Source organism: Lepus europaeus, chromosome 7 (assembly GCF_033115175.1).
Source record: "Lepus europaeus isolate LE1 chromosome 7, mLepTim1.pri, whole genome shotgun sequence".
NCBI lineage: Eukaryota > Metazoa > Chordata > Mammalia > Lagomorpha > Leporidae > Lepus > Lepus europaeus.
In genome coordinates, this window is record NC_084833.1 from 106,416,969 (window position 1) to 106,444,882 (window position 27,914).

The 27,914-nt window shown below is 61.0% G+C and overlaps 1 protein-coding gene across 1 annotated transcript; it reads right to left on the reverse strand.

The window, feature by feature from the left end:
* Window positions 1–2,703: 2,703 nt before the first annotated feature.
* On the reverse strand, window positions 2,704–16,327 carry SCN4B (sodium voltage-gated channel beta subunit 4). Its single transcript, XM_062198381.1, has 5 exons — window positions 16,267–16,327; window positions 9,423–9,595; window positions 8,114–8,342; window positions 5,251–5,380; window positions 2,704–2,797 (listed from the first exon to the last, which is right to left on the reverse strand). Exons 1-5 carry the CDS (start codon window positions 16,325–16,327, stop codon window positions 2,704–2,706), a joined length of 687 nt encoding a protein of 228 aa, XP_062054365.1.
* Window positions 16,328–27,914: the final 11,587 nt, after the last annotated feature.

A 27,914-nucleotide genomic window follows, 5' to 3' on the forward strand; every position in this document is an offset into this window, starting at 1 on the left:
TCTCAGCTTGCAGATCCCCAACAGCCACGCTCAGGAGGGGAGAGAAGGCTCCTGAGAAGACCAGTCTTGCCCATCATGCACCACCCACCCGCTCCACACACCTGCACCGCCTGTACGGGCACGCACTTCCACATGCACACGCCACCCCCTCACCCCCTCCCTGAACCACCTGAGCCCCACAGGCCGCCCCCGCCCCACCCCCGGGCCTCTCTGGCATCACAAGTTCACGCTGGCTGCCTTCTGCTCAGTTCCAACACCAGGGGAAACTGAGGTCTGGAGTGCCAGGGTCCCATTTTGAGGTCAAGGATGGGGTGCTCAGAGCAGTGTCTTTGGGTCCTTGACGTCACCATCAGCGCAGGTGCGTGCATCTGCCATCAACTTGGTGAACACGGTCCCGCAACAACCTCCATCAGAGACGTGCAGGCACGGAGGCCCTGCTTGGGAAGACGGCTCTGCCCACGTATGTCCTGCCACCAGGCCACGTCCGTGTTTCTCCGTGGGCATCCCGCTGGCTTCTAACACTGTCAGTCCCCCCTCACTGAGTGCATGTAGCGTCTCCTCGGACAGTCCCAGGCACCTCTGCTGAGAACCAGCCAACAGAGCCACGGACAAGAAGCTGGAAGCGTCAGGGTCAAGGTCTCCAATGGTACAAAGACTAAGTAACTCCACGGGGGAGTGGCGGTGAGCGGGAGCCAAGGGCTGGGACACAGAGATGTGGTCAGGACAGACTTGGAGCAATCCCACCACTCCTAAACCTGCCTTCCAGACTCCTTTCCAAGCCTCACAACAGCCCTGTGAGGTAGGTAAGTATGATTCCGCCCATCTGATGGTGGGTTCCATGACCCACCTCTAAGCCAGCAGGAGACCCGGGAGAGGGGAGGGAGGATGCTACCCAGGTGCACGCCGCTGCCTCATCAAACATCGGCATTGGACGGGAGAAGGGAGGTTCACACGAAGGCAGCCAGAAGTCTTCTGAGTGGTCGACAGCTCTGGTCTGCCTGTTCCCAAAGCCGAGAACATCTGATCCCCCTCCCCAGGACGGGTTCTGGGTGGAGAAGGACGGGAGTGGCAGGGGCAGAGCATCAGGGGAGCCTGTAAGCGGCGAGCGAGGGCGAGGGGCCCAGACCACAGCCGTGAGCACCCCGCAGATGTGGCTGTGCCCCCGTCTCTCTGCACCTGCACCCTCAGGGGAGCGTGCAGTGCTTCCTGGCAGAGAGCGCCATGAGGGGTCCCTACATCCTCTGCAAAAGGGACCTGGGGGACATGGGGCCAGGAATGCAATCAGGGGAGAGGGATAGGAGCACGTGGGGGAGACCCCTGTTATCACATCTACCATCTCCGCCCCACAGGGACTCACACAGAGGGACCCACCAGGTGGCCCCAATTCCAACACCACCCTGGAAGCACCTGGCAGATGTCTCCATCTCAGTTGCCGGCCAACGGGTTGCAGGTGACACAACCCCAGCTTCGCGCCCCCGCCACGTGACCCTGGGGGTGGGGTGCGGTGATGCCAGGACCCACGGGCTGCAGGCAGAGACGAGTAAGAGCTGGACTTGGGGAGCTAAGGCACAGTCTAGCCCCATATACAGGGGTGTGCAAACTGGTTCTGAAAGTGCAGAGGGCACATGTGGGCAGCCTCTCCCTGCTCCCCCACCTCAGGTGGGAGACGGGGTGGCCCAGCTGAGCAGGAAGCATCTGGAAAAGCCAAGGGCCCTCATCCAAACAAGAGGGTCCCTGAGACACAGGCAAGCCCTTGACCCCGGGCTGGCGGACGAACAGCCCTGGGGACAGGGGAGAAGCAGTGACAGGGGCACAGGTGGAGCAAGCCAGCGGGACGGCAGGTCCCAGGGTGTGACCCCACAAGCAAGGTGACAGCACCTGCCATCTGGGGGCAGGGGAGGAGGGGGGAGAACAGGGCTCTGGAGTGCCCAGGTGGCGATGGTCCTGCCATGCCAAGGACAGGGCTGCCAGCAGTGGGGCTGGGGTGGGCATTGCTCCCGGGGCTCCGGTCCCCTCTGCACGTCCCTTAGTAAGCAGAGGGCAGAGACCAGGTTAAATAGAGGCCCAGACAAGCAGGGTTTAGAAACCGGAGCAGGAAGTGGGACAGGGAGCTGGGATGAGGCAGACGGGCACCCTCGAGCGGGGGATGGCGAGGGGGGAACTCTGCACTTGAGGGACTGAGGGGAACAGGGATGGCCCACAGCCAAGGCTGGCCTCTCACTGCGGCCCCAACTCCAGCAGCCCCCCCCCCCGCACCGCCCACTCCCACCACCCAAAGGGTCAGTCCTCCAGATGGGGGTCTCCCCCAGGCCCAGCTCCTGGGTCGCCTTCACTGTTCCCCCCAGTCCCTCTTGACGAGAAATCAGGAGGAAAACCAAGGTCCAGGGAGACAGAAGGAGACCTCTTCTCCCCAGGTGTCGGGGAGGGCCAGCCCATCCATCCAGGCCCAACCCCTCCTTCCCCTCTGCCGTGGCCGGCCGCTGTCCCTGGGTGGCCTGGCTGGCCGCTGTCCCTGGGTGCCTTGGCTGGGAAGCAGGCGGGGCGGGCCAGGCACATCCGGCGCCTCCCTGCCTAGAAAGTCTACAATTGGAGGCAAGCAGCAGGTGTCTCAGGCACGTGGGTTCTACAGACGGGCGGGGCTCGAGGATTAGTCTCATCACCGGAAGCCGTGGCTCTCTGCAGCTGCCCGGCCTGCCACACTGCTCACACTTTCGTGGGCGGTTTCTCCTCGGCCTTGGAGCCGGGCAGCCCATTCTCCGTATTGTCATTCCCGGAGGAGCTCACGAGACACTCCTTCCTGGAGAGGGAGAGACGGGGGATGCTGTGAGTAGGGATGCCACGGCCCCCTGCATGCAACCCTGCGCCCTCTCCTCTCCTCCTGCCATCCACCAAGCAAGAGACCGAGCGGCTAAGGGATCTGTAGCTCCATTTGCCCATCTATAAAATAGGTGCATCCACGGGGCCTTCATAGCGGGCTTGGGGCAAGGAGCAGAAGCACTAGGAAGGCTGCCTGGCCCACAGAGGATTCTCACGGACCAGGCCTGGGTGTCTCCACACAGCCAGAGGCCTGGGGCCAGGCCGTGTGCTGAGGACACAGGGATGTCCCCCCCCCCCCCCCCCCCCCGCTCCCTGAACTGTCTGTGGCCACAAGTGAGACAGCAAGGGCCATAGAGGGACAGCGCAGGCAGGGGTTCAGGCTCAAGGGTGGCAGGTCTGGGCGGAGGCAGCAGGAAAGAGGTGGTCAGATGGGGGAGACACTTCCGGCGAGCCACGCCACCCTCAGTGCTCTGAGCTGGTCCTGCCCCGACCCTGGTTTGTCCTGGCGGTGCCCAGGCTGGGTGGACAGAGCTCATGGAAAACATCCCTGACCATTCCCCGTCCGCAGGCTTACCCCAGGCCTGCCCGCCCCAGCCCCCTGCCCACGGTGGCCAGACCCTCCCTTCTGGAGCTCCATGACTGTGACGGGGCCTGGGGGCCCTGGCCCGCCCCCCACCTCCCGCAGGCAGAAGGGAAGCCCATCTCAGCCTGCACCTCCAGCTCCCTAAGGCTCGCTCTCAACCCCTGGTGGGCTTTTCAGGTCTCCCAGGGTGCCTCCATCTGAACACCCTCCCCTCCACTCTCCCAGCCCACCACAAACACCCACGTGGCCAGAAAGTGCCCCTGGAAGTCTGCCCACCTCCGCACCCCGGGGCTGTGTCTCAGCGGCCCTGTCTCTGCACGGCCCTCGACCTTGCATTGCCTTTCTCTGCACTCAACCTCATCTCGGAAGGCAGGATTCTCTACAGCACCCCAGAGGGAGGAATGAATGAATGAACAAACTCTCAATCAGCTCAGTGAGCAGGATGTGGTGGCGATGGTTTAAGCTTTGACGCCAGATAGGTTGGAGTTCAGATCCCAGCTCCATCACTAGCTGTGTGGCCGTGGGCAAGTCACTTAACCTCACCGAGCCTCTGCTCAGCTGTCCAAGAAACCTGGCAGGCGCTGTGTGCGAATGCCTGGGGGCGGGCCTGACCCACGGCAGGTGCGCAGTGGACACCGGCAAGCGCACCCAGTGCAAACTGTTAGCCTTGCTTTGGGGGGCTCCAATGGGTCACTGTGGGTTTTCTAAGTGCCTTTAGGCCATATGCTGAAAAACTCGTTCTCCATGTTTGCTTGCCATCGCTGGAAAGACTGGTTCTTAAAAACAGGGCCTGTTATAGCTGCATACCTCTGGCTCCTCCCTACCCCCACCCCGGATACAGCAGAACGTTGTAAGGTAACAATAGCCCTCCCGCCTGCAGCTTCCCTCCCCTCTGCCAACAGGGCAGAGTGGTGCTCCCTTCTCTCTGGCTTCCCGTGACTGTCGCCCTCTCCAACGAGAGGCCTGCCTCCTCTCACCTGTCCTGCTCAGAGAGCATCTTTGGATGTCTTCTCCCTGCTCTGGATTTACAAGATGCACCACCTGCTACCTTGGGCCCTGCCAGACCCTGTTCCAGAAATGCCAGGCCTTGGGCTTACCCCTCTGCCCCTCCCCCTCCGCCCTCTCCCCTCCCACGTGAATGTTCAGGGCTTCACATCAAAGGCTCCCATCTCCCTGGAAGGGTCCCCAGCTCCGAGCTGCACGTAGAATTTTGTCCTTTGGTAGGGCTTTGGGTTGAGTGATACAAATGGAAAGAAAGAAGCTCACGGATGGGAAGGGAGCCAGTGGGAGGGGGAGGAGCTAGAGGATTGCACACCTGTGCTCACCGGATTGTCTGATTGACTGATTAACGGTTTCAATAAATTCATATGGGAGGGGGAGGAAGTGGGAGGGGGCTAGAACTCAGGGACTGGCCAGAGAGTGCTGTGATTAGGAAGGGGGAGGAGGAGCGGGGGTGGTGTGAGGGGAAGAAGGGGACTGCAGGCTGACAGAGGAGGTAGAACCAGGCAGGGTGGAGGGAGATGGGAGTTGGTGGGAGGAGACTGGTGGGGAGGGGAGGGAAGGGAGGAGAGGGGGGCTGGTGGGAGGGGGATGGTGGGGGAGGAGATGGGGGCTGGTGGGAGGGGGGATGGCAGGGGAGGGAAAGGAGGGGAGAAGAGAGAAACTGGTGGGAGGGGGGCAGCAGGGGAGGGAGGGGAGGAGACAGGGGCTGGCGGGAGGGGATGACAGGGGCAGGGGGAGGAGATGGGGTGGGGGAGGCAGGGGGGAGGAGGGGAGGAGATGGGGGCTGGTGGGGAGGGGAGGGAAGAGAGGAGATGGGGGCTGGTGGGGGGAACGGTGGGGGGGCTCACTTCTTCTCCTGGGTCTTCTTGATGATGAAGGCGATGAACTTCTTGAGCAGCAGGATGAAGACGAGGAGCCCGATGACCCCCCCCACGACGGCCAGGATGATGAGCGTCACGGTGTTGTCCACTTCCTCCACTGCAGGGCACGGCGGGAGGGGCAGGGTCACCGGGGCCCAGCCCCTGACAGGCCAGCCAGCAGCTGTGCACCCTCCACAGCCTGGGCCCCAGCCCTCCCCAGGCCTGCGGCAGGAAGCAGGGGAGGCAGGAACGCGGCACCCACCAGGCTAAGGCCCCACCCTCAGAGGCCCTCTCCCCCTCCGCCTCTGCACCCGTGTCCTCCCGCACACACCCAAGACTGCCACAAACCAGAACCAGGTCCCGCAACACCCAGGTTTGAGTCAGGACCCCAGCCCCAAGTGCCGGGTGAGAATTTCATTCTTCTTCCTAAGTCTCTCTGCCCACGGAGGAAAGATGAAGCTGTCTCCACGGCGTCTCATAGGTGATGGGAAAACTTCAGAGTCGGGTTGTCTGGATTTTAACCGTCACTAACTCAGGTAGCACTGGGCAGGTCCCGACACCGTGCAGCCTCGACTTCCCCATCTGAAACCTGACCTCCCTCCCTCCTTCCTCCCAGACCTGCTGCACCCACTGTCTCCCCAGTCCCACTGAGAGCACCTTGGGCCTTCCAACAGAGCGGCTCAAGGCCCCTGGACTCCTCCCTGGCTCCTCTCTTCTTCTCAAGCCTCTTACCCAGCCCACCTGGGAATCCTGACGGAGAATCCTAACTTCAGAAAAACTTCAGGGAGCAGGCGATTTGGCCTAGCAATTAAGACGTCTGTGTCACCAGCTGGAGTTCCTGGGTTCAAGTCCCAGCCCCACTCCAGGCTCCGGCTTTCTGCTACCATGCACCCTGGAAGGTAGCGGTGATGGCTCCAGTTGGACCCCTGGCACCCACGTGGGAGACTCGAATTGAATTCCCAGCCCCTGGCTACAGTCCCAGCCCAGCTCCAGGTACTGGGGATTGGACCAGTGAACAGCAGCCCTCTCTTTTTGTGTCTCTCTCTCTCTTGCTCTCCATTTTTTAAAAGATTTATTTCATTTCTTTAAAAGGCAGAGTGATAGAGAAGGTGAGAGAGAGAGAGAGAGAGAGATCTTCCACTTGTCAGTTCACTGCCCAAATGGCTGCAACAGCCAGGGCTGAGCCAGGCTGAAGCCAGGAGCCCGGAGCTCCACCCGGCTTCCCAGGCGAGTAGCAGGGCTCTGAGCACAGGAGCCATCTTCTGCTGCCTTCCCAGGCACATGAGCAGGAAGCTGGACCAGAAGAGGAGCAGCCAGGATATGAACCAGCGCTCTGCTTCAACATGGGATGCTGGTGCTGCAAGTAGCAGCTGACCTACTGCACCACAACACTGCCATAAAGTTTTTGGTTTCTGTTTTAGTTCCAGAATCCAATCAACCACAGCCACCCTGGCCCGCACCTGGGTGTCTGCCGTGACTGGAGAGCCATTTTCCATGTGCTTCCCTCCCCCTCGGAGTCCTTCAGTGGCTCCATGTCACTCACACGTGCAGAGCCCCACACAATCTGGCTCAGTCTGAGCCACTTCTTAATACTAGTCCTACCCCAGCCACCCTCACACCTCACAATCTTGGGGCAGATTCTTCTCTTTGAGAATCTGCCCCAGGGCCTTTGCACAGGACCTGCCATCCCAAAGGCAGCTTCCCAGCTTCTTCTCTTGCCTTCTTCAAAGGTCACAACTTCACCTTTGTCCAGGGAGGCCTTGCCAAGCCACCCCACTAACGCCCCATCTCCCTCCCCTGCTCCATTTGTTTCTCCGTAACACTAATCATGCCTCATGTCTGGTATAGTTCTCTTCTTGCTGTTTTATGGTCTGTCTTTCCAGGTCGGGGGAAGTCAGCACATGCAGGAGAGCAGGAAGGTGCCCTCGGCACCCTGGACCAGGGCCATGCGGGGCCGGTCCCCGGCACGTGTGTGCTGCTGACTTCTACGGATGAACACCTACAACCACGGAGTGGGAGGCTCCTCCCAGGGACTGTGCACAAAGCAGAGGCGCTGAGGGAAAGGAGACCACCAGCGCCCTACATGTCAGTTCTTGTCCCTCCTACAGGGCCGGGCACAAAGCAGGGTGGCAGGAGCCCAGACAGGGAGCAGAGGGGCCACCACACATAGAGCTGATTCAGGAGAAGTTGCCCCGCTGGCCTCTGGCCCTGCCCTTGGCACAGGCAAAGCTTCTCTCTCTGCAGGTGCGCCCCATTGCCCAGCAGGTGTGAAGGCCCAGGGGCACACGAGGCCTCGGACTGGGGTTCCCGCCCAGGTTTCCCTCCCTTCCCCTCTGCTCCCTCACTTCCCGGGGCTTTGCAAGGCCCCGCCCAGCTTCTCCAGCACTGGCCAAGCAGACTGGAACCCCTCACAGCAGGACAGACATCTGGAGGGGCGGGCAGCGTGTCTGATTCCACCCCTGCTGTCTCTGCCTCGACTGACCGGTGGGCCTGTCCTGCTCTGGCCCTGCTGCAGTCCCCACTGTACCTGTCTCCCACCCCTCGCGTCATTCCTAGAACTTTCTAGCACAATCCCTGGCCTTCAACCCACCTTTGCTAACAGAAGCCACAGGAGTAGCAATGACCGCCATCGAGAGAGACAGGGAGCTTTGCTAGTCACAAAACACATCCAGGTGGCTTCCTAACCCTCGCAGCCACCCCAGGGGATTGCAGCCATGTTCCCATTTCAGCAGTGGGGTAAGCGTTCACACGGAATGCTAGCGTCCAGGTGCAACGGCAGTAATTCGTGATAGTGCAAAGAGAAGGAGAAGCAGCCACGGGTGCACCTGCCCCGGCCCAGCCCCTGGCCTACGTTTATCGACGACTTGGAGGAAGATGGTGGCCTGGTGCTCGAGGTCCTTCTCCTTGGGGTTCTTCACGTGGCAGGTGTACTTGCCCGTGTCGCTGAACTCCAGGCTCCGCAGCAGGATGGAGATGTTGTTCATCTTCTCCTTGGTGGTGCCCTCCAGGGAGACACGGTCGTTGTCCCGCAGCTTCACCTTGGGGTCTGACTTCTCATTCTTCACAATCCCTTCGATGAGCTGAGGGGGAGGGGCGAGCAGGGCAGAGAAGATGCCCCACAAAAGACTCAGGGTGACTTCATCCCGGTCTCCCGGCACCGCCCTTGTCCACGTGCAGGAAGCACCTGCCGGCCCAGGTGCTCCTCCCACCTGCAGGCTGCAGGGAACCTGAACTTGGCACATTTCACTCTCGGGCCATTTCCTTTTTTAAAATTTTTTTTAATTTTTTTTTTTGACAGACAGAGTAGACAGTGAGAGAGAGAGAGAGAGAGAGAAAGTCTTCCTTTTCCATTGGTTCACCCCCCAAATGGCCGCTACGGTTGGCACGCTGTGGCCGGCGCACCACGCTGATCCAAAGCCAGGAGCCCGGTGCTTCCTTTGGTCTCCCATGCGGGTGCAGGGCCCAAGCACTTGGGCCATCCTCCACTGCCTTCCCGGGCCACAGCAGAGAGCTGGACTGGAAGAGGAGCAACCGGGACAGAACTGGCACCCCAATCGGGACTAGAACCCAGGGTGTCAGCGCCACAGGCGGGGGATTAGCCAAGTGAGCCACGGCACTGGCTGGCCATTTCCTTTTGTGAGATGTTCCTGAAACGTGGAGACCCCACTGCTGTCTTTCTGTGAGCCTTTTACATCAGGACAGCTGGGTCACTCCCACGGCTCTGAGGTCAGCGTTTAGTGATGCCCAGGGGCAGCCGCTGTGGCTCCCTGACCAGGGCCCCAGTACCACCTGCTGGCCCGCCCATCCCCCACACACCCGCCCCTGTCAGGGCAGACCTGCCCTCCACCACCAGCTCTCCTCCTGGCCCCTAGCCCCCAGCACTTGCCCCATCAGGACCCTCCCCAAGACTTCCAAAGGCCTTTCTCGCTGGCGTTTGTGAAATTAGACTACTAATTTTGACCTAAGCATCCCGATTTCCAGGGACTGCTTAGGACCCTAGGACTCCAGCCAAGAATCCCAACAGATCCCAAATCCCCACAAGACGATCCAAGCACCCCTCCCACTCTGGCCGGTCCTGACTCTGGAGAAAAGGGGGCAGGAGGCGTGGCCCTCACCGCGGGGAGGCAGCTGGTGGGGGCGGGCCGCCCTGTCCTCCTTACCTTCTTGTAGGTGTCACTGGTGTTGTAGGACCACCAGAAGCGGAGGTTCTCAAAGCCAAAGCAGCTGGAGAAGGTGCAAGGCAGCAGGATCTCCGTGCCGTTGACGGCGTAAATGGTGGTGGCCTTCCCCACGGACACCTCCAGTGACAGGGCCACGGGCAGCAGGAGGAGACCTGTGCCGGGGCGCAGCTTCCCTTAGTAAGGCCACCAGGACCCCCACGCCGGAGCTCCAGATGGGGAAGATCGCCGGCGAGTGTGGCACTCGGCACGACCACCAGGGGGCACCCCAGCCCAAGGAAAGCGGTCCCCTCACCTGCAGGCTCACCCCACAACGTGCGCGGGGCTCCCCGCTGTCCAAGTGGGAACCTCCCGGAAGGTTTGCGGGATTTGTGCACTGGGGAAGCCGGCAACTGCAAGGCCCCGCAAAGTGACGAACAGCCGCAGCATCCCCGCACTGCCCGGGAGCCCCTGGCCGAGGGGGCCTGGAGGCTCCTGCGCGGCTCCGGAGAGCCCCATCGCGTGGGCCTGGGTGGTCCATGTGAGTCCGACGCCCTCTGGACACCCAGCGGGACCCCGAGAGCAGAAGGAAGTCGGCGCCGCGGTGGAATTGGGCTCGGCGGGGAGGCGGGTGGGCAGAGGGTCTCAGGAGGCGACGTCTGCACCGGGCCCCCAACCACTCCCCCCCACCACCACCACCACCACCACCCCGCACGCGTGCAGGGGCGGGCCCGGAAGGCGCCGGCCCGCAGCCCGGGAAGCCGCTGCCACGGCGCCCCTTGTCCGGGAACGTCCAGAGCTCCCGCGTGCTCTCCCAGGCACGGCAGCACGCGGCGCTTCCACCCACGGCTCCCAGGCCCTCCTCGTGTCCTGCAGACGCCTCAAGGAAACCCCAGTCTATGAAGGTCATTGGCCGGCGGGGCTGAGGGACGACCTCTCCTTGCTCGCCCACTTGCCCTGCTCTGGCCTTCTGTTGTCTAACTGAATTCCCTAGTGACCCAAGTATGACCCATGCCACCGGCGACCATCACAGCAATAACTCTATTGGTTGAGCATTTACTATATGCCAGGCCTAGCTCACCCTCACATCTGTCCTGTAAGCCCGCACTGTTATAGCTCCATACTGTGGATGGAACAACTGAGCCCAGAGAAGTTAGGTCAACCAGAGACTTTTCCAGCACCCGGTAGTCCCAAAGCAAGAAAATATCGCCCCTCCCCCTTACATCCTAAAATAGCCAGATTTGTCCAGCAGGGCTCTGGTGAGTGCCAGGATGGGATTTCAGAGAGCCCTCCCATGCCCCGGGAACTGTTTGTTCTACGGGCTGGTTTTCAAGCCTGCATCAAAATCCAGAGGGCAGCACGGCCTCTCCAGCCGGGGCCCAGGGCAGCAGTCCCCTGGGGCTGCTGGGGCCCAGGGCTGGCGCGGTGGAGTAGCTGGTTAAGCCTGCCTCCTGCGGTGCCAGCATCTCACATGGGCGCTGGTTCGAGTCCTGGCTGCTCCACTTCCGATCCAGCCCCCTGCTAATGTGCCTGGGAAAGCAGCAGAGAATGGCCCAAGTGCTTGGGCCCCTACACCCACATGGGACACTCAGAAGAAACTTTGGGTTCCTGGCTTTGGATGGTCTCAGCTCTGGCCATTGCAGCCATTTGGGGAGTGAACCAGCAGATGGAAGACTATGCTTGGACAGCTTGGGCACGGGATAGCCCAGGGGCCTGCCACCCACATCACGTCTCACCTGTGAGGCTGTGCTAGGGGCGAGAAGTGAGCGATGGCAGGTGCTGACCCATGGTGGCCTTGGCAGGCTGCTCCGGCAGGATGCTGAGCCAGGAGAGGACTGGTCAGCAGGTGCAAGGTGGCCCCGCTCTGCCCGCTGGCCTCTAGAAAGCCAGAAGTGCCCCATCCAGCAAGTCCCTCCCCAGCCAGGGCAAGGATGGCTGGAAAACACAAGAGCTTCTGTGGTGGGCACCCTGCGGGCGGAGGAGGGCGGTGTTGGGAAGGGGGGGAGGGGCCAGGGCTGTGCCACCGCAGGTCCGCCTGTAAGCAGGGCGCCCCTCCCTTCCCTTAATGACCAGTGTCAGCCCAGAATGTCTGCAGGCCACTCCTGCAATGATTTATCTTCTCCCGGCCCTGTGATGTAGCTTGGGTCACTTCCCTGTGGCTACTTCCCTGGAGTAAAGGACTTTCCTTGTGTTGTCCTAAACTTAACTCCTTAGAAAGCCAAGGAGTACAGGTGTGTGTGTTCATGTGGGTGTGTGCACATATGTGCCTTGCATGTGTGTGTGCATGTGTGCGTGCACATTGCAGCCTGTGTGTGCTCATGCGTGTGTGTGCACATTGCAGCCTGTGTGTGCTCATGTGTGTGTTCATGTGTGTGTGCACATTGCAGCCTGTGTGTGCTCATGTGTGTGTTCATACATGTGTGTGCACATTGCAACATGTGTGTGCTCATGTGTGTGGTCATGTGTGTGCACATTGCAACATGTGTGTGCTCGTGTGTGCTCATGTGTGTGCGCATTGCAGCCTGTGTGTGCTCATGTGTGTGTTCATGTGTGTGCACATTGCAGCCTGTGTGTGCTCATGTGTGTGTTCACGTGTGTGTACACATTGCAGCCTTGTGTGCTCGTGTGTGTGCATGTGTGTGCACATTGCAGCCTGTGTGTGCCCATGTGTGTGTTCATGCGTGTGCGTGCACATTGCAGCCTGTGTGTGCCCATGTGTGTGTCCATGTGTGTGTGTGCACATTGCAACATGTGTGTGCATGTGTGTCTGTGCATGTGTGCACATTGCAGTCTGGGAGCGGGGGCTCTTCCTGGCACCGTGGAGTTGACGCACAGGTCCTCCTGGTCACCATCATGTGGACTTCTAAGCCCCAAATTGTTGCCTTTGCTCACTCAGCGGCCCTGATCACTTAGCCACTCTCACAGCAGCAGTTTCCTGGGCCGTTCTCTGAAGTCCTCAGGCCCCTGCTATCCTCACTGGGTGCTGGGGCTTATCTGAGGATTCACTCAGGATTCCCAAGTATCCATCACATGCAAACGTCGCTATTCCACATTCATACCTGCAGCCATCTGATGGCACCCAGGCAAACATTCCATCACCTTCCCACACACAGGGATCAGTCTCTCTCTCTCTCTCTCTCTCTCTCTCTCTCTGTCACACACACACACACACACACACACCAGGGCGGGGGAGGCTGCCCATCCCCCATGAGCTCGCACCTGGCTTCAGCGCCCAGCCTCAGCATTGTGGCCCCCAGGGAGGCAGAGAGGCTCCAAGGCTCCAAGTTAGAGCTGGGAGACGGAAAGTGGGCCGAGGCCGGCAGGACTGGACCCCTCCTGGGGTGCAGGCCCAGGAGGCTGTGGGAGGCAGGGCTGGGCCATGCTGGGCCCCTGAGCCCAGCGACAGAGGAAAGATTTCAGCTCCCTCTCCCTAGGCAACCCGCCTGCTTCCTGCCAGCCCCCAGGAGCTTTGCCAGATAGCAGCGTGCCCCTGAGACAGCACTGCCTGCTCAAGGAAGCCAGCTTTACAAACAAGGCCAAGCAGCGTGCCTGGGGCTCCCGCAGACCACAGAGCAGGTGTGCCGGCATGGCCTGACCGTGGCTTATGCGGCCATCCCAGTGCCCCTGGAGGGCCCGCCCCAGGGCCGGGTGGGTGGCTCCCTGTGCCTGAGTCTGCGCAGCACCCTCATCCTCATCCCACCAGGAGGTGGCCGGTCCCAAGTGCTGGGGGCCTTCTCTCTTGGGTGTCCCCATGGGCCTGCACCTCCCGCAAATTCAGAAAGAAAATGAACCATCATCTCCAGACTTCAACGCGGGCTCTCCCTCTGCTTCTCCCCGTCCCTCTCCTCTTCTCCAGGAACTCCTCTTCCTCTGAGTGGGACACCCTCCCCTTAATTGCATCCTCATTAAACAAGCTCTTAATAAATACACACCAAGGGAAAGAGGGTTGTGCAACACAGCACTCTTACAAGTGGTAATTAAACATGGAGCACAGCAATTAAGCAAATCAGGGAACAACGCAGGGGTGGGCAGGACAGCTCCACTGCCAGAGCCATGCTTAGGAAGAGCCTGGAACCCACAGCAGCCTCAGAGGCGACGACACAGCCTTGAAAACTGCTCCTTCATCTAAGAAAAGGGTATCTCGTTGGGTTATCAAAAATCACATTGGGAGACTGGCACTACAGCGTAGCAGGTTAAGCTGTTGCCCGTGATGCCAGCATCCCATACGGCTGCCAGTTTGAGTCCCAGCTGCTCCACTTCCAATCCAGCTCCCTGCAAAGGCACCTGAGAAAGCAGCGGAAGATGGCCCAAGTGCTTAGGCCCCTGCACCCATGTGGGAAACCCCGATGAAGCTCCCAGCTCCTGGCTTCAGCCTGGCCCAGCTCTGGCCATTGCAGCTATTTGAGGAATGAACCAGTGGATGGAAGAGCTCTCTGCCTCTCCCTTTCTCTCTGTAACTCTGACCTTTTTTTTAACAGGCAGAGTTAGACAGTGAGAGAGAGAGACAGAGAGCAAGGTCTTCCTTCTGTTGGTTCACCCCCCTAAATGGCCGCCAAGGCCGGCGTGCTGTGCTGATCCCAAGGCAGGAGCCAGGTGCTTCCTCCTGGTCTCCCATGGGGTGCAGGGCTCAAGCACCTGGGCCATCCTCCACTGCCTTCCTGGGCCACAGCAGAGAGCTGGACTGGAAGAGCAGCAACCGGGACAGAACCGGCGCCCCCACTGGGACTAGAACCCAGGGTGCCAGCGCCGCAGGTGGAGGATTAGCCTAGTGAGCCGTGGCACCAGCAATGTAACTCTGACTTTCAAATAAACATTCTCCCCAAAAAATTGCATTGGGCTCAGTCTGTGAGATATGAGGAGAGGGACGGGGGGCTGGGGATTTCCTGCTGTCCACAGTCTCCACAGCCATGAAAGCAGCAGCTCCGGGGGCCCCCAAGCCTTCATGCATCCGTGCTGTGGCCCAGAAAACCTCACCCCTTCTCCTGCCCTGAACTTAAATCCTGCTGACCTTGCCCCTCACCATCCTTGGATCAGCTAGGAGGCAGCTTGGTGCACCCGAGCCCAAGAGGCCTGCATTCCGTCCCACCTGACCCCCACTTTAACCATGCACCCCTGGGAGAGCCACTGTCCCTCTCAGGACCACAGCCCCCTCTCCTTAGCAGCACTCTGGGCTTTAGTTTCCAAAGCCCCTGCGCACCCTAAGGCCCCCAGAGAACATCTCCAGGCATCTCCACACCTGCCCATGGGCTCACAGCGAGGATGTGATCTGTGACCCAAGCTCAGAGCAAGGCCCAAGGACACCCCAGTCCCTCTGCAGCCCAGTGGGGCCAGCTCTGTGGCTGCAGAACTCCCACCTACAAGTGGCTCTGCTCTCTCCTGGGCTCCCAGAGGGCGGCTCAGGGATTCATTCTGATGGGCCCCCTGGTCTGCCCCACTGAACGGTCCTTGCAGGAGGCAGGAGCTTGCCCCTGGAGAAATGGATCAAGACTCTGGCCACAGTCCCCCTACACACAGAGGCACACAGACACAGTTTTCAGGGCCCTCTCCGTTGCCCACAGAGGCCTAGAACATTCTATGAATAGTTTAACAGCCCAGGGACTGGTGGCAGCAGGAGGCAGGCAAGCTCAGAACTGGAATGACTGTATGACCCTGAATTCCTAGGCGACCTCTTGCCCCTGGCACGGCCAGATGTGGGGGGAGGCTGGGCTGGTCTGAGAGGGGCCGGAGGGAATGAGCAGACTGGCCCTGGGTGCACTCGGGCTCAGCTTGGCGTGCATGCCAGCAGCAGAGGGGCAGCGCGGGTCTTCTATGTAACTGCAGAGCTGTGAGCCGCGCAGCGGCTCCCAATTAAAGAGATGCTGTCCCCTCGGCCACCAGGCACCCAGGGGATAGGTCTGCATGCAATGGCCATTTGCAAAGCAGTAGCACTAATACCTCCACCGCGTGCCTCACCCAGGCGGGGAGCTGCCGGAAGTCAAATCTGACAAATATAAACAGAAGAGGCACAGGTGCCAACGACGGAGTCGGCTTACATGGAAGTCGGGCTACAATTTGTGATGAAATTACATTCCGGATTAATAAATCTCATTCCATAACCTCTTGGAGTCCAGCACTCAAAACTATCATGTGCATATTAATAGATGTGAATAATACCCGGTTCCTCTGTGGCCTCAGGACAGGTCTCCTGGGGTCTTCATATTCACCCCCAAATCCAAGAGCCAGGAGGATGCCAGTCAGATCCTCCCCATGGAATCTTTGTAGAAGAGAGACAGGCCCTGGCCCCAAAGGGAGCTTACGACAGGTTCCCCAAGCCCTTCCAGCCCTGGCCAGTTTTTAGTATGGAGCTGCAGGGAAGGCAGTGAGAGCATGAGCAAACAAGGTCCCAGGGGAGGAAGGGGAGCCCCCCACCCCCACCTACCGGTGCACGCCTGACGCCTGGGAATCCAGCAGCTCCACGGGGGGGGGGGGGTGCAAACTAGCACCATCCCAAAGAGCGCATGTGCAACCCCTACACCCACGGCACAGACCCTCACCCCGGAGGCTCATGCTGCAGTCCCAGGTCCCAGCCTCAGACGCCTGGAGCTGAAGGCACCCGCGCCAGCCAAAAACTCATCGGGAGGCTGGCCGGCTGATGGGGTGCGGGGACGCGCACCGTCTCCAGGGAATACAGCCTGGGCAGGGCGTCCAGCGGGAAGCCAGTGGCCACCATGCTGTTCCGTGTCGCCTTCCAAGGCCCACCCGGCCAAGGCACCCCTCTTTCCGCGTGTCCCTTCTGGGGACAGGGGGGAGTTGTGGGGTTTGGGGGGGGTGGCGGGCATGAGAAGAGACTAAGCTGGGGCTGCCTTACCCAATAGCCCAGGGCCCAGCCATCTCGCCGGGGCTTGGCCTCGGTCCCCAGCCCCGGACATCGTCCTGTCCTGTCCTCTCCGGAGCGCGCCCGGGGCGCGGGGATGGGATAGCCCGCACAGCCGCGCTCTCCGCCCCCGGTCGGGAGTCGGCCCCTAGGCTGCTGGGGAGCTCTGCGCCGCCGGTCGGGGCTCGGGAAAGTTAGCAGGGAGAGAGCGAGGGGAGAGGGAGCGAGAGGAGGGGGAGGCGCTCTCCCTCTGCCGCCAGGAGCCGCCTGCGGGAGCCGCGGCTGGCGGGGAGGAGGAGGAGGAGGAGGAGCGGAGCCGCGGGGAGGACGCTGAGCGCGCGCAGCGGCGAGCGAGCCTGCGCCTCTGCTCTGGAAGCGCTCCAGCCGCAGGAGGGGCGGTGGCCGCAGCCGAACCCGGGCGCCCCCGCCCGCGTGGCCCACCTCGTGGTCCCGGAGCCCCGGGGCCGGGCGGGGGCCCGCCCTCCCGTTCCAGGCGGGCTGGGCTGGGCTGCTGCGGCTTGGCACTGCGGAGCCGGCCCGCACCCGCCCGCATCCTCCCAGGCGCGGGGCTGCCAGTTAGGATAGTTTCGCGGGAGAGCGGAGGTGGAGCTTTTCGGGTGTTGGAAGGCTGCTGTGTTCTGCTTAGGGGGACACGGGTAGGTGGGGGCTCCCTCTCTCGGGACCGCCCGGGCACCGAGCGAAGAACCGCAGCCTGTGCCGCCGCAGCCGATGGGCGTGCGCGGGTTTGCCCGCTGCGCGCGTGCGGCCGCGGAACTGCGGTAGTTCGGGAGCAGAGCGCCGGCTGCCCGCCGCCCAATGCACGCCCCCGTACTTAGTAAACTCCTTGGAAATCATCTCTCCGGGACTGGTCTGCGGCCTGCGCCCCGCTTTACCCATCCTCAGCACCCCTGCGCTTCCGTTCGCCCATTTAGGCCGCACCCTCAGACTCCGCCCTTCACCCTGCTCCCCCTCCCGCAAACCCCGTGTGCCTCGCTTTCCGGCCCTGGATGGAGGAGCCCAGGGTCACAACCAGGACAGAGGGCTGAGGGGAGCCCGTGAACCCACCGGCCCTTCCCCAGATACTCTGGACTCAAAAGTGAGCGCCTACCAGAGCTGGCGCAACAGCTATGGCCCAGCGGGTTAAGTCGCCTCTTGGGACAACCATCAGAGTGCCCCTTGCTTGTGCAACTTCTTGTTAGCACACCCTGGAAGGCAGCAAATAATGGCTCCAGTGTTTGGGCCCCTGCCACTGGACCAGCCCTGGCTGCTGCTGGCATTTAGGGAGTGAACCCCGGAAGTGGAGGGTGGGGGCACTGCTCTCATGGAGAAGAAAATAAACAAGTCAGTGTTTTATTTTGGGGAGTGGTTGCATTCCCCTCCAGCTCCCCTGGTTCGCAACCACTCAAGCTGCAGCCTTGCTGTCTGGGGACTGGTGCAGACCTGGAACCTACCCCCCACTTCTTGGCCTGGCTGCTGCCCACACACAAAGGCACCCTCCCCACTCACCATTCTTACTTGGGGTCCCTTGGGCGGGTCTCAGAGCCATCCCAGCTCCTCTGAGATTGCATGTGAAATGCTGAATGTCTGATTTTCCCGGGGTGGGAGGTGTGTGGAGGCTGCGTGCAGCGGCCCAGGCTGCTCTGCCGATTCCTAGCGCGTGACTTTGAGTAGGTTACACAACTTTCTGCAGATGCTCCCCAGCTGTACCATGGTGAACGTAGCAATATCTACCTTGGAAGATGGCCTTGGAACTGAGCATTGGCCTTCAAAGACCTGGGAAATCATTTGGTGCGGTCCTGCCAAGGCAACCCAGGTGGGACTCGACATTCAATACATCTACAGCAGGCTCGTGTTTAAGTTGAGGTCATCATGAAAGGAAATTAATCCAAGGCGCAGGATAAAAGATGTAGTTTAACACTTTGTTGGTCCTGTGTATAGCTTGTGTGTAATTTGCATTTGTGTGCTTGCTGCAGGCCCGGCAAGCATCAAACATGCACTCGGCCGTGAAGACGGAGATATCGTGGCAGTGTTTAGCTGAATGCCAGGTGCAGGATCCTCACACAGCTCTTTACTGTGGCCCGCAAGGGCTAAGCCTCGCCCTTGTCCCCTGCGTTCCTATACCACGCCCTCAGGGCCAGCCCTCCGCACTGCAGGACCAAGTCTGCCCAAGCAGTGGGCTGAGATGAGGGAGGAGGGGAGACAAAAGGAAGGAGAGTGACCGCTGCCCAGAGGAGGGGCAGGTGACAGCACAGCTCAGAGTGGCAGGGTTCCTGGTACTGGGAAGGCTGGCCTCACCCCACCTCCCTGCAGCCCCACTGTCCACCCATTCTGAATCTTAGAGCTGGAAGAAAGGAAGGAAGCCCCGCCCCTCGCAGATGAAGAAGCAGGCCCCAGGCTACAGTACGAGGCCCCGGGGTTGCACCGGGAGCTCCTGTTAGAGCCAGGCTTGGGGCCACCACCTTGGTTTCGCCACTCACGCTGCACCTGCAGCTCTCCTCCGAAGAACACAGGGGGACTCGGCAGCCGGGCAGAAGCTGTGCTTGGGAAGTGCATTCATGGCCAGAGGATGCTGACAGCGGTGGAGCACTGGCCCGAAAACCCCCAGCACACGGTCCCTTGCTCTAGCTCAGCAGCTCCTCAGGGATGCTGCCCCGGGGTAGGGCTGGGGTGGGCAGAAGGGCAGAGCTCCTATCTCCCACTGTTGCACACATGAAGTCGGGTTGAGCTCCTGTTCCCCTGTCACTGGGTGGGGATGGGAAGAAACCATCAGCTCGCAGCCTCCTCCCCCTCCATCTGATGCAGCAAGTCCCCCGGAAGAAGAGGGCAGGACTGGCAAATGGTGGAACCAAACCCCCGCTGTGGCCCCGACAGGCCTGATTCCTGGTGACGGGGTGTTGTGCACTCTGGGCTTGGAAATACCTGGAAGAGCAAGTTTTCAGGGATGCAAAGATGGCCAGGGCCCTGCGCCAAGGAGCTGTCAGAGAACGGTCTCTTCTCCGGCTGGAGGAGATGAGACAGGCAGAAGGCTATTTTCTTGGGGACTGGGGTAGGCCCACAGACTGCCTCAGTTGGCCCCTCCCCTGCCCCTGCAGTCCTGGGGAGCTGGGACAGAGCCAGGTGGGAGAGAAGGTGCCTCTTTTCCAGTAGGGGCCACGAGGTGGGGGTGGGGGGCAGTAATGGGGGCAGAGCTGCTAATGCCCGCCTCTGGGAGCTGCTCACCCCTGCGAGCAGCAGATCACCTTCTACAGGTGCCCGGGACTAGCAGGGGTGGATGGAAGTGCTCCGTCCCCTCTCGGGTCTCAGAAAACCGCGGAGACCCTGGGCAGGGGAGGAAGGGAACCGGAGAGCTCTGACAAGGTCTCCAGAGCTATTTTGAGAGGAGTTCGTCCTAAGCAGCGGGAGCCTGGCAGGCGGCCGCCTCCCCCTGCCTCCCCTATTGCCCTTGCTGCCGCCTCCCTCTCCCTCCTCCTCCCCCATAAGCCCTCTCGCTCCTGTCAGGGCACTGCAGGTAAAGGAGGGAGCTCAGTGCAGCAGGACTCAGGCTCAGCTGTGGGAGTCAGAGGACACTGGGCTCTGCAGGGAGTCCCCCTGCCCTCCCCCCAGCTCCCCTCAGATCAGCACCTCCGCCCTTCACCTTCCCCGAGCCACCCTCTGGTTGTAGCCCTGAGATTCTCCGATTCTCCACATGCACAACTCAAAACGCCCACAAATCCTCCTGCTGCTGCTGCCTCGGGTTGGGGTTGGGAGGAGGCTACCAGGGACCCCCTTTCGGAACCCTCCTCCCAGTGCACTGAGGTCTGTTTGCTGCCCTCCCCTACTCACCCCACCCCGCAGCTCAGAGCACCGGCGCACCCCCAGCCTAACTCTCAGCAGCCACTGACTTTGGGCTGCACCGAAGGAGTTAACCTGCAGGCGTGCACCAAAGGACCTGCAGGCCAGCACGTGGCTGTTGTAGCAGTAGCAGGAACCAGCCCTGCCGCCCCAGCCTGCTGGCTCCCAGCGCCCATGTGCAGTGAGTGAGCTGGGGGAAAGAGAAGTCTTTCTGAACCCTCCTCCCAGGGACGGCTTCTCACCCATCTCCACTTTCCAAGGGCTCTGGGTGCAGGCAGGTAGCCAGCCTCCTCTCCCTCCCCTCCCCCCCCCCACTCTGCCTTCCTCTCTGTTTTCTATGGGGCTCTATCCAAATATCCTTTTCTCAGGCCAAGGGGGATGGGGAGCCCCAGACAGATGAGCTCATTGGAAGGAGGAGGGCAGAGGGAGGAGGGAGCCGCAGCATCCTGACCAGAGAGGCTCAGCGGACTGTCCCAAGCTGGAGAGGGCTTGTTGCCCCTTCCAGGACCCGGCCTGTGCCTCCCTTGCGGCAGCTCAGAGATGGGGTGAGTCCCGGGCATCCCTTTATTCCCGGCCACATCGGGGTGGGATTTGAAGCACCCCAGGGAAGGGTCTCAGGCACCTTACCCAGACCCCCTGCCCTGAGCTGTGTTGACCTCTCTGCTTTAGGGGTCACACAGGCCCCCTGCCCTGCTATCCCGGGAGGACAGGAGCTAGGGGCTGGAGGCATCGGGCAGGTTTGTCGTCGGTCGCAGCCTGCTGCCTATGGGGCTGCCTTGTCAGCTGGACAGCCAGCTGTCCCCCAGGGCCCTGGTGCTGACCCTGAGATGGTCAGCGGAGACAGAATGGCCAAACCGGAAGCGCAAAATGGCATGGAGCCCCAGGCAGGATCCCCAAGGGTTGTGGTCTCAGCCCTTAGGAGCATTTCAGTGTGGGTGTTGCCAAGTGAGGGGGCCGGGCGTGGACAGCAGAGGAGGTGTGGGGGCAGAGGTGCATCTTCCTGGGGGCAGGGCGGCTTCAGGAAGTGGCTGGGTGAGGAGGAGGGCTAGGAGCAGGGAGGAACCCGGCCAGCAGGTGCAGCAGGGGATTCGCATGCCTGCAGGGAGGAGAGCAGAAGGGGGCAGCACACGGCCCTCGGTCAAGGGCCAGGCAGTGCCAGGATGGGCTGTGAGGAGTGCACCACGAGAGCTTCACTCTCTGCCCCAGACTCTTTGCACTCTTAGGTGGGGGTCTGTGATCATTCTGAGGCTGACTCCAAGTGGCTCTTCCCCAACCACCCCTAGATCTAGGCTGCAGGGAGCCAGCACACGGACATTTCTCAAGCTTTGGCCTCAGGCGGCCCTGGCTTGGAATCCGGCGCTGCCATTTCGCAGTCCCGTGACCTTCTTTGTGCGTGAGTGCAGCACAACCTGGGCATCCGTAGCTGAACAGGACGCACCTCCAGGGGCCGCCCTGAGGATGGAGGGAGCTCACAGAGGCAGAGCAGCCCACGAGGGGCCGGCACAAACGTAAACAGTGTGGCTATGGCCTACCAGCCTTGTCAGGACACGAGGACCGCTGCCCCCACACCCGCCCGCCCGGTCCAGGAGGACAGCACAGGCGCGTGCTATGGAACCAGGATGGGGCACAGCCGGGAGGGCTCAGGGAGGAGGAGGCGGACAGGACTTTTGTGTTTGGCAGGAGGGCAAGGAGGGCAAGTGAAGGGAGAATTTTGATCTTTGGGGAGAAGTTCCCGAGGCAACCTGGCTTCAAATTTCCCATCCTCTCCCTGCACACACATCGGGGCTTGCCAACACATCTCACCCCACCCCCAGTGACACATCACGTGAGAGGAATTAGGTGAAGGGGGTGCCGAGGTGACCTGGAGCCGGCTGCGGCTGAGTGAGGTGGCCAAGGGCCAGGGCTGGTCGTGGCGTGCACCGTGTTTACCTCCAGGCACGCGAGAGTGAATCCCACTTCCATCATTGGAGCCCTGAAATGAGGGCTGCAGAGAGCCATGGGCAGTAGCCATGAAGGCCGCCTAGAACCACGGCCCCATGTACAGATCCTCAGGCTGTGTTTGAATACCTTCCGGGACGCGGATCTCATTACCTCAAGAAACTCAACACTCCGTATAGCTCTGACCTACACGGGATGGGTATCTGCCCCTGCCCACCAGTCCTAATGTTTGGCCACGGGACGGAATGGGACGAGTCTACTCACTGTCCCCCATGGCCGCAAGCGGCCACTGCTCCGGCCAACAGCTGTGACGCACGCACACTTCCCCTCCTGGCTGGACTCACCGTCTCCTCCCCTTTGTCCACAGGAGGGGCCCTTGGGCTGTTGGGGCCAACAGTTCCCCGTCCCTTGGCCACCTGCTTACAGGCACTGTGTCCCAGCTGAGAAGCAGAGGCAGCTGTGCTTGGGATAAAGGTGACTTTGCCTTCCAAGTCGCCCAGCTGAGCGTTCGCTGTCTGCCTGCACCCTGGACTCTCAAGGTCATTATCGCCAGAAATGCAGCTGTACCAGACCACCTGCTCCACCACCCCGACTCCCAATCCATCTGTCCCTACCACCTCCCCTCCCCCGAGGCCTTTCTCCTGTTCTGCCCCAAGGCCCCTTCAGTACTGCAGGGGAACCCCCTAAGCTGGACCCCCTGACCTCCTCCCAACCCAGCCCATGTGCCATGTTGCAATGCCAGCATATGGTTCCCCAGCTGGGCCCTTATCTGCTGGAAGCCTGACCCGAGCGGTGGTTGGCACTCTGGCCGTCAGCATGGTGGCAGGAACCCAGGAGTGCCAGGAGCCTGGTGGGCCTCAGGGGGAGGGTCTAGGAAGATGGCGGGAGAGGGGGACAGGTGCCCAGGGCTCTCCAAGAGGAGTTCCTGCAGGTCCCTCCAGCGTGCCCTGTAGCACCAGTGTGCCAGTGGGGGAGGCCAGGAGACCTGGTAGGGGCTCATCCTCCTGCTCTGTGTGCCGCTGCCCAGCCTGCCCTGCCCCGGGCTCCCGTCACCTGGAGTAGTTGGATACTACCTCCTATGTTTGCAAGGGCTGGAGACAAGTGGCCTAAGAGAACCCATATACAAACTAGCAAGGGCAAGTCACGCTCCCAGAGTGTGGGAACCGGGGCTAAAGGACAGGAGTCGTCTCAGGTCAGCCTGGGGGCGGCCTTCACCTGGGGAGAGACTTGGGCCGCAGCTGCGGCTCCCCCTCTGGCCGCCGGCGAGACTTTGGGTGGATTGCTTTTCCTCTTTAGCTGAGCCCTACGGAAGTGTGAGTGCCTTTCCAGATCAGCCCGGCTGCGGAGGGGCAGGGAGCCTGGACTGCTGTGTGCTGCTGGGCCCTGCGCTAGGTGTGGGCCGTGGGAAGGAGGCAGAGCGGCAGCCTGATGAGGCCCTGTGTTCCTCCTTCAGGGCAGTGACGCGCTTGGCCAGCTGTCCCTTGGGGCCTCCCACCCCTGATGTTTAAAGGTCTGCTCTCTCGTCTCCCTGCTTATGGCCCAGATCTCGTTCCTGGCAGTGGGCAGCCCTGGCTGGCCGATCGGGATGGGGAGGAACAGTGGGAACTGCTCTTGTCCAGGTACCTGCGCCTCAACTCAGGGGCGCAGGTAACTGGTGACCAGCTCTGAGTCCCAGGGTGGGAGCTGGTCCTGAGCCCACAAGGCAGCTCACTGTGCATTCCAAATGACCCCACCTGGCCCCACGCAGGCTGGGCCAAAGCCAAGTCCGCCTCCCAGAAGCCAGAGCAGCCGCGTGTCCTCTAAGTGTTCTTGGAGAACCCAAGGAGGAAGAGGCTGCCGGCCTCGTTGAATCTCGGGGCCTGTGTCCATCCCGGAAGGAGCCAGGCAGGACCCTGGCGCCTCCTGCAGTCCGACCCGCCCCCTGCTCCATTCCCTTCCTGCAGCCTTGCTTTTCTGACATCCATCAAGAGGGCCCCGGGGCTCTGAGGCACAGACACCCTCTTCAGCCAGAGGGGCTGTGGTTCTAGGAAACACCAGCCGCTCTGTTCCATGCTGTCGCCTCCTTTCTGGCCTCTCTCAGGCAGCGGCTGTAATCCCTGCAGGTGTTCACCCCACCGGGTCAAGATCCACTCTCCCCCCGCCACAGGCTTCCCCACCCCGGACCACTGTGGAGGGACTCTGGGTCAGCAGGGAGCAGACAGAGGGAGAGACAAGCCGGCAGCAAAGTAGGAACAATTGTTCCTCAAGCATTTCCTGGGCATCCTGCAAGTTGTAGCTTCTCTTGGCTGGCAAGCCTGCTGGTCACGTGTGCGTGTGTGCATGTGTGTGTGGTGTGGGGGGGAGCTTGTGCACACTTGCGTGTGTGCACGTGCATGGTTGTGCGTGTCCATGTGAGAGAGAGAGATGCAATGAGACAGAGGAACAGGGGACAGGGGGCAAAAAGACCAGGGTCGGCCTGGGACAGTGGAGCCCCCAGCCAGGGGGTGGCCTTTGGTCATGAACTTCTTAGAGCTGACTCAGCAGTACATAAATAGGACACAGCAGCACGCAGATGGGACGAGAGCAACCTGACTCCTTCCACCACTGTGAAGTGACGCGAGGGCAAGCTCTGCTCAGCTGTCCCCTGTTTCCCCTGAGCGCAGGGCAGGCTCAGAGCAGGTTAGACGTCCATCTAACCAGGCAGTGCCGGGAAGCCGGGGGCAGGAAGCGTGGCCCATCTGCCCACAGAAAGAAGAGGCCTCATCCACGTAACAGTGTGGGACGCTCAGAGGTTGTCCTCATCCCAGAAATAACCAAGAACCCGCCCCGCCCCGCCCCCGCGTGCGTATTCCACGCTGCCTGTCCCAGGATAAAACATCTGTCAATCAGAGAGGAGCAGCAAGCATTCTTATGCCTGGGAGGCAAGGGCGTAGGAGTCCCCAGAGGATAGAGACCTGGCCGTGTCGTGGGGCTACCTGGAGAGGCGCACTGCAGGACTGACTCAGGATCCTCAACCCACTGGCATCCCTGAAAAAATGCCACACTCACAGGGTGTTCTGGGGAGACGATCTGTTTATTGTAACAGACAAGCTGCCAAAGAACCCAGTCTGCTCCCAAACTCAGATCCCTCGAGCAGTCGGGGCACACAGGATCCCCACAGCCTCCCTCCCCTCCCCAGCCCCGTGCCCACCACCCAGCTCCAGCGAGAACCTAGAAAGTGCATAAGTAGTTGGGTTTTCCCCTCCAAGTGCGCAAAGAGCAATAGAACATTCCATCATTTGCCTTTGGTGAATCAACTCAAAACATTGAGAAGCCATCACACCCTCCCCGCACAGTGTAACTTTTGGGGTGAGTGCTGTGAGATGTTTCATAGTTGAATATATAATATATCTATGCCTATAGAGAGACTATTTACAAATGCATCAGCAAGCTTCAGTAAAGGAAGACATGAGCAAGCGACACAGGCTGCCTGTCCTTGAGACATAAGCAGGAAGGAAAAGTCCTCTATTCCTCGCCCATCCCAACTGCACCAAGCCATTCCTACGGCCTGGGATGATCTCCGTGGACTTGGTCAGTATTTGCATCCTTCTGCCTGCTTCCCCTGACCTTGGAGTCCCCCCCAAGGAGACTCGCAGAAAAAAAGATGGATCCAATCGGCCCCTCCTTTGTATAAATTGCAGCTAACCGTGACGAGGCCCTAGTTAGGGTCCCGAGAGCTATTGCCAAAGCCAGTTCCAAGGCACCTCAAGGCATTTCAGTCCTGAAAGATTGTGCTTTGTTCTTATAAGCTACACCCACGGGTTAGCCAGCCAGCCCGTCTCTCTTTACAGTGACCCTTCGGGGGGAAGAGGGGGTTCTGGGAGCACCGGAGAGGCAGGGGCAGTGACAAGAGCCAGCAGCCCCGATGCACTGGTGGCAGCATGCAGCCGAAAGTGGGGCTCAAGCCCACGGCGCGGGAAGGGGCACAGCTCGCTGGCTGGGACAAGCTGGCAAGCAGGGTAGCGAAAGGACCGCGGAGGCAACATCTCACCCGTGTCCCCACCTCGACTCACACGAGCTCCGTTTTGCTCCCAACACCGCCCCTGGTTGAGGCAACCCCATGAACCCTCAGGAGGAGGGGCCGAGAGATGTGAGAAGGACATACACAGGAGGGCGAGCGCCTGGGGCAGGCATGGCTCCCGGCCCACCCCGTGGCTCGGGCCCCTGAGCCCCATGGAGATGCCCATGGCTTTCCCTAGCCTCCACTTGGCTGGGGCAGACACTTGGCTCCTGGGCCTCCTGATAAAGCGTTAGGGTTTCTTAGAAGGAACCTAGGGAGCCCTGCACATAATTCTTCCAAGTGTTAGGAGTCCTGGAAAAAGAAAATTGCCCACATCAGCACAGGTCGTCACGCTTGGGACAGGAGGGCACTTCTGAGGTGGCCGAGCAATGGCATCTGAGAGCTGCAGAAATCCATCCCCTACCCCAGGTCTTGGCCGGCCTGAGGCGCCTGCCGCCCACTCCTCTGCTCCCAGCTGGCTGGCTCCAAGGATGGGCAGTGTCCACCTGCTCTGGGCGTCCTGGTGGCTTAGCCCGCCCCCGTTGGCAGTGTGTTGATTGGCAGTTAGGTCCCGAGCCAAGAAGCTGGACTCACCTCACCCAGCAGCTGTCTGACAAGTTGTCCGTCACCCACTCTGTGCCACTCTGCCTGGCTTCTGTGCCCACATCCTTGTGGCATCTTCCTCCTTCCCTGACCCCAGCCCTGGCGGCAGTGGCTGCACAGGTGGGATTAGATGCACCAAAAGCAGACTCTTGGTCCCTCCCCGCTGTCCTGGCAGCCACAGCTCTGTTATGGCTTTGAGCGCATCCCCAGCACCCAGCACTGGGCCTGGCACACAGCAGACGCTCAGTCAATGGTTGTTGGGTAGAAGTGAGCTCAGCTCAGTCTCTCACGTGCTATTGTTCTCGCTCTCTCTCCAGATGGGCCAGCTGTTGTCAGAGGCTGGGACTGGTCCCTGAGACTGTCACAGACCTGTCTCCATGCCCTCTCCCCAGGCTCATTCCCTGCCCGGACACCTAACTCCCTGAGCCAGGGCGGGGGCTGAGTGCTTGGGGGAGGGCCAGGGGCCAGGAGCCCCACACCCTTCACCTCACTTCCCTCATGCCCCAAGCCCCAGAGGCCTCTGCCGCAGGGAAATCTACGGCTCTGTCATGCAGGCTGGAGGCTGGGGAGCCAGAGAGGAGTGCAGGGCCCTGGGGTGGTGGCCCCTGGAGCCTCAGTTTCCCCATCTGTGATAAGAGGGACTCGGTTGGCTGGTCTCTGAGAGCCTTCCAGATGGTGCTCTCTGAGTCAGCAGTTTTGCTCTCTGAGTCAGCAGTTTCTGCCTGTCTCAGCTTGAACAGTTCCCTTTAGATGGGAGTGAATGGCAGTGAGAGTCGGCTCCCTGTGGACACCACGTTCTGCCCCACAGAGGGAGCCGTGGGGTAAGAAGAGCAGGTAACGTGGATCCGGATGGAATGGGGCAGCCACGGGCAGTGGGGGCACTCGGGCCTCCTGAACTCTCGCTCACCCAAACCCTCCTGAGGGCAGCCAGGAAAGTCCAGCCTGCAGCCAGGGTGGGAGCTGCCCCACCGCACACCCCGCCTCCTCGCGTCTGGGCCTCAGCTGCTCCAGGCCCAGGCCAGGGGTCGCCTGGTCGGACACAGAGTCTGCAGCCACCTCTGCCTCCACGGAGCCATCAGCCCTTGGTCCCTCCCTAACCGTGATGGCAGCCTCCCATGGGTGGGGATCTGTGGCAGAGCACAGGCCCCCACCCCAGAGCTGCTCTTCCAGGTCTGTCCCCACCAGTGTTCCCAAGGCATCCGTGGTGCAGCTGGCAGCAGAGATGAGGGCCCCGCAGAACTCCCTGAGCCAA

What these genes read in the sequence shown, in the direction of transcription:
- SCN4B (XM_062198381.1), bottom strand. Translation starts at nt 16,327, where the DNA reads ATGTCCGGGGCTGGGGACCGAGGCCAAGCCCCGGCGAGATGGCTGGGC. An exon ending in GCTGGGCCCTGGGCTATTGG is followed by an intron (nt 9,596 to 16,266) that starts GTAAGGCAGCCC and finishes GCCCCGGCACAG; the next exon opens with GTCTCCTCCTGCTGCCCGTG. An exon ending in CCTCCAAGTCGTCGATAAAC is followed by an intron (nt 5,381 to 8,113) that starts GTAGGCCAGGGG and finishes CGTGCCCTGCAG; the next exon opens with TGGAGGAAGTGGACAACACC.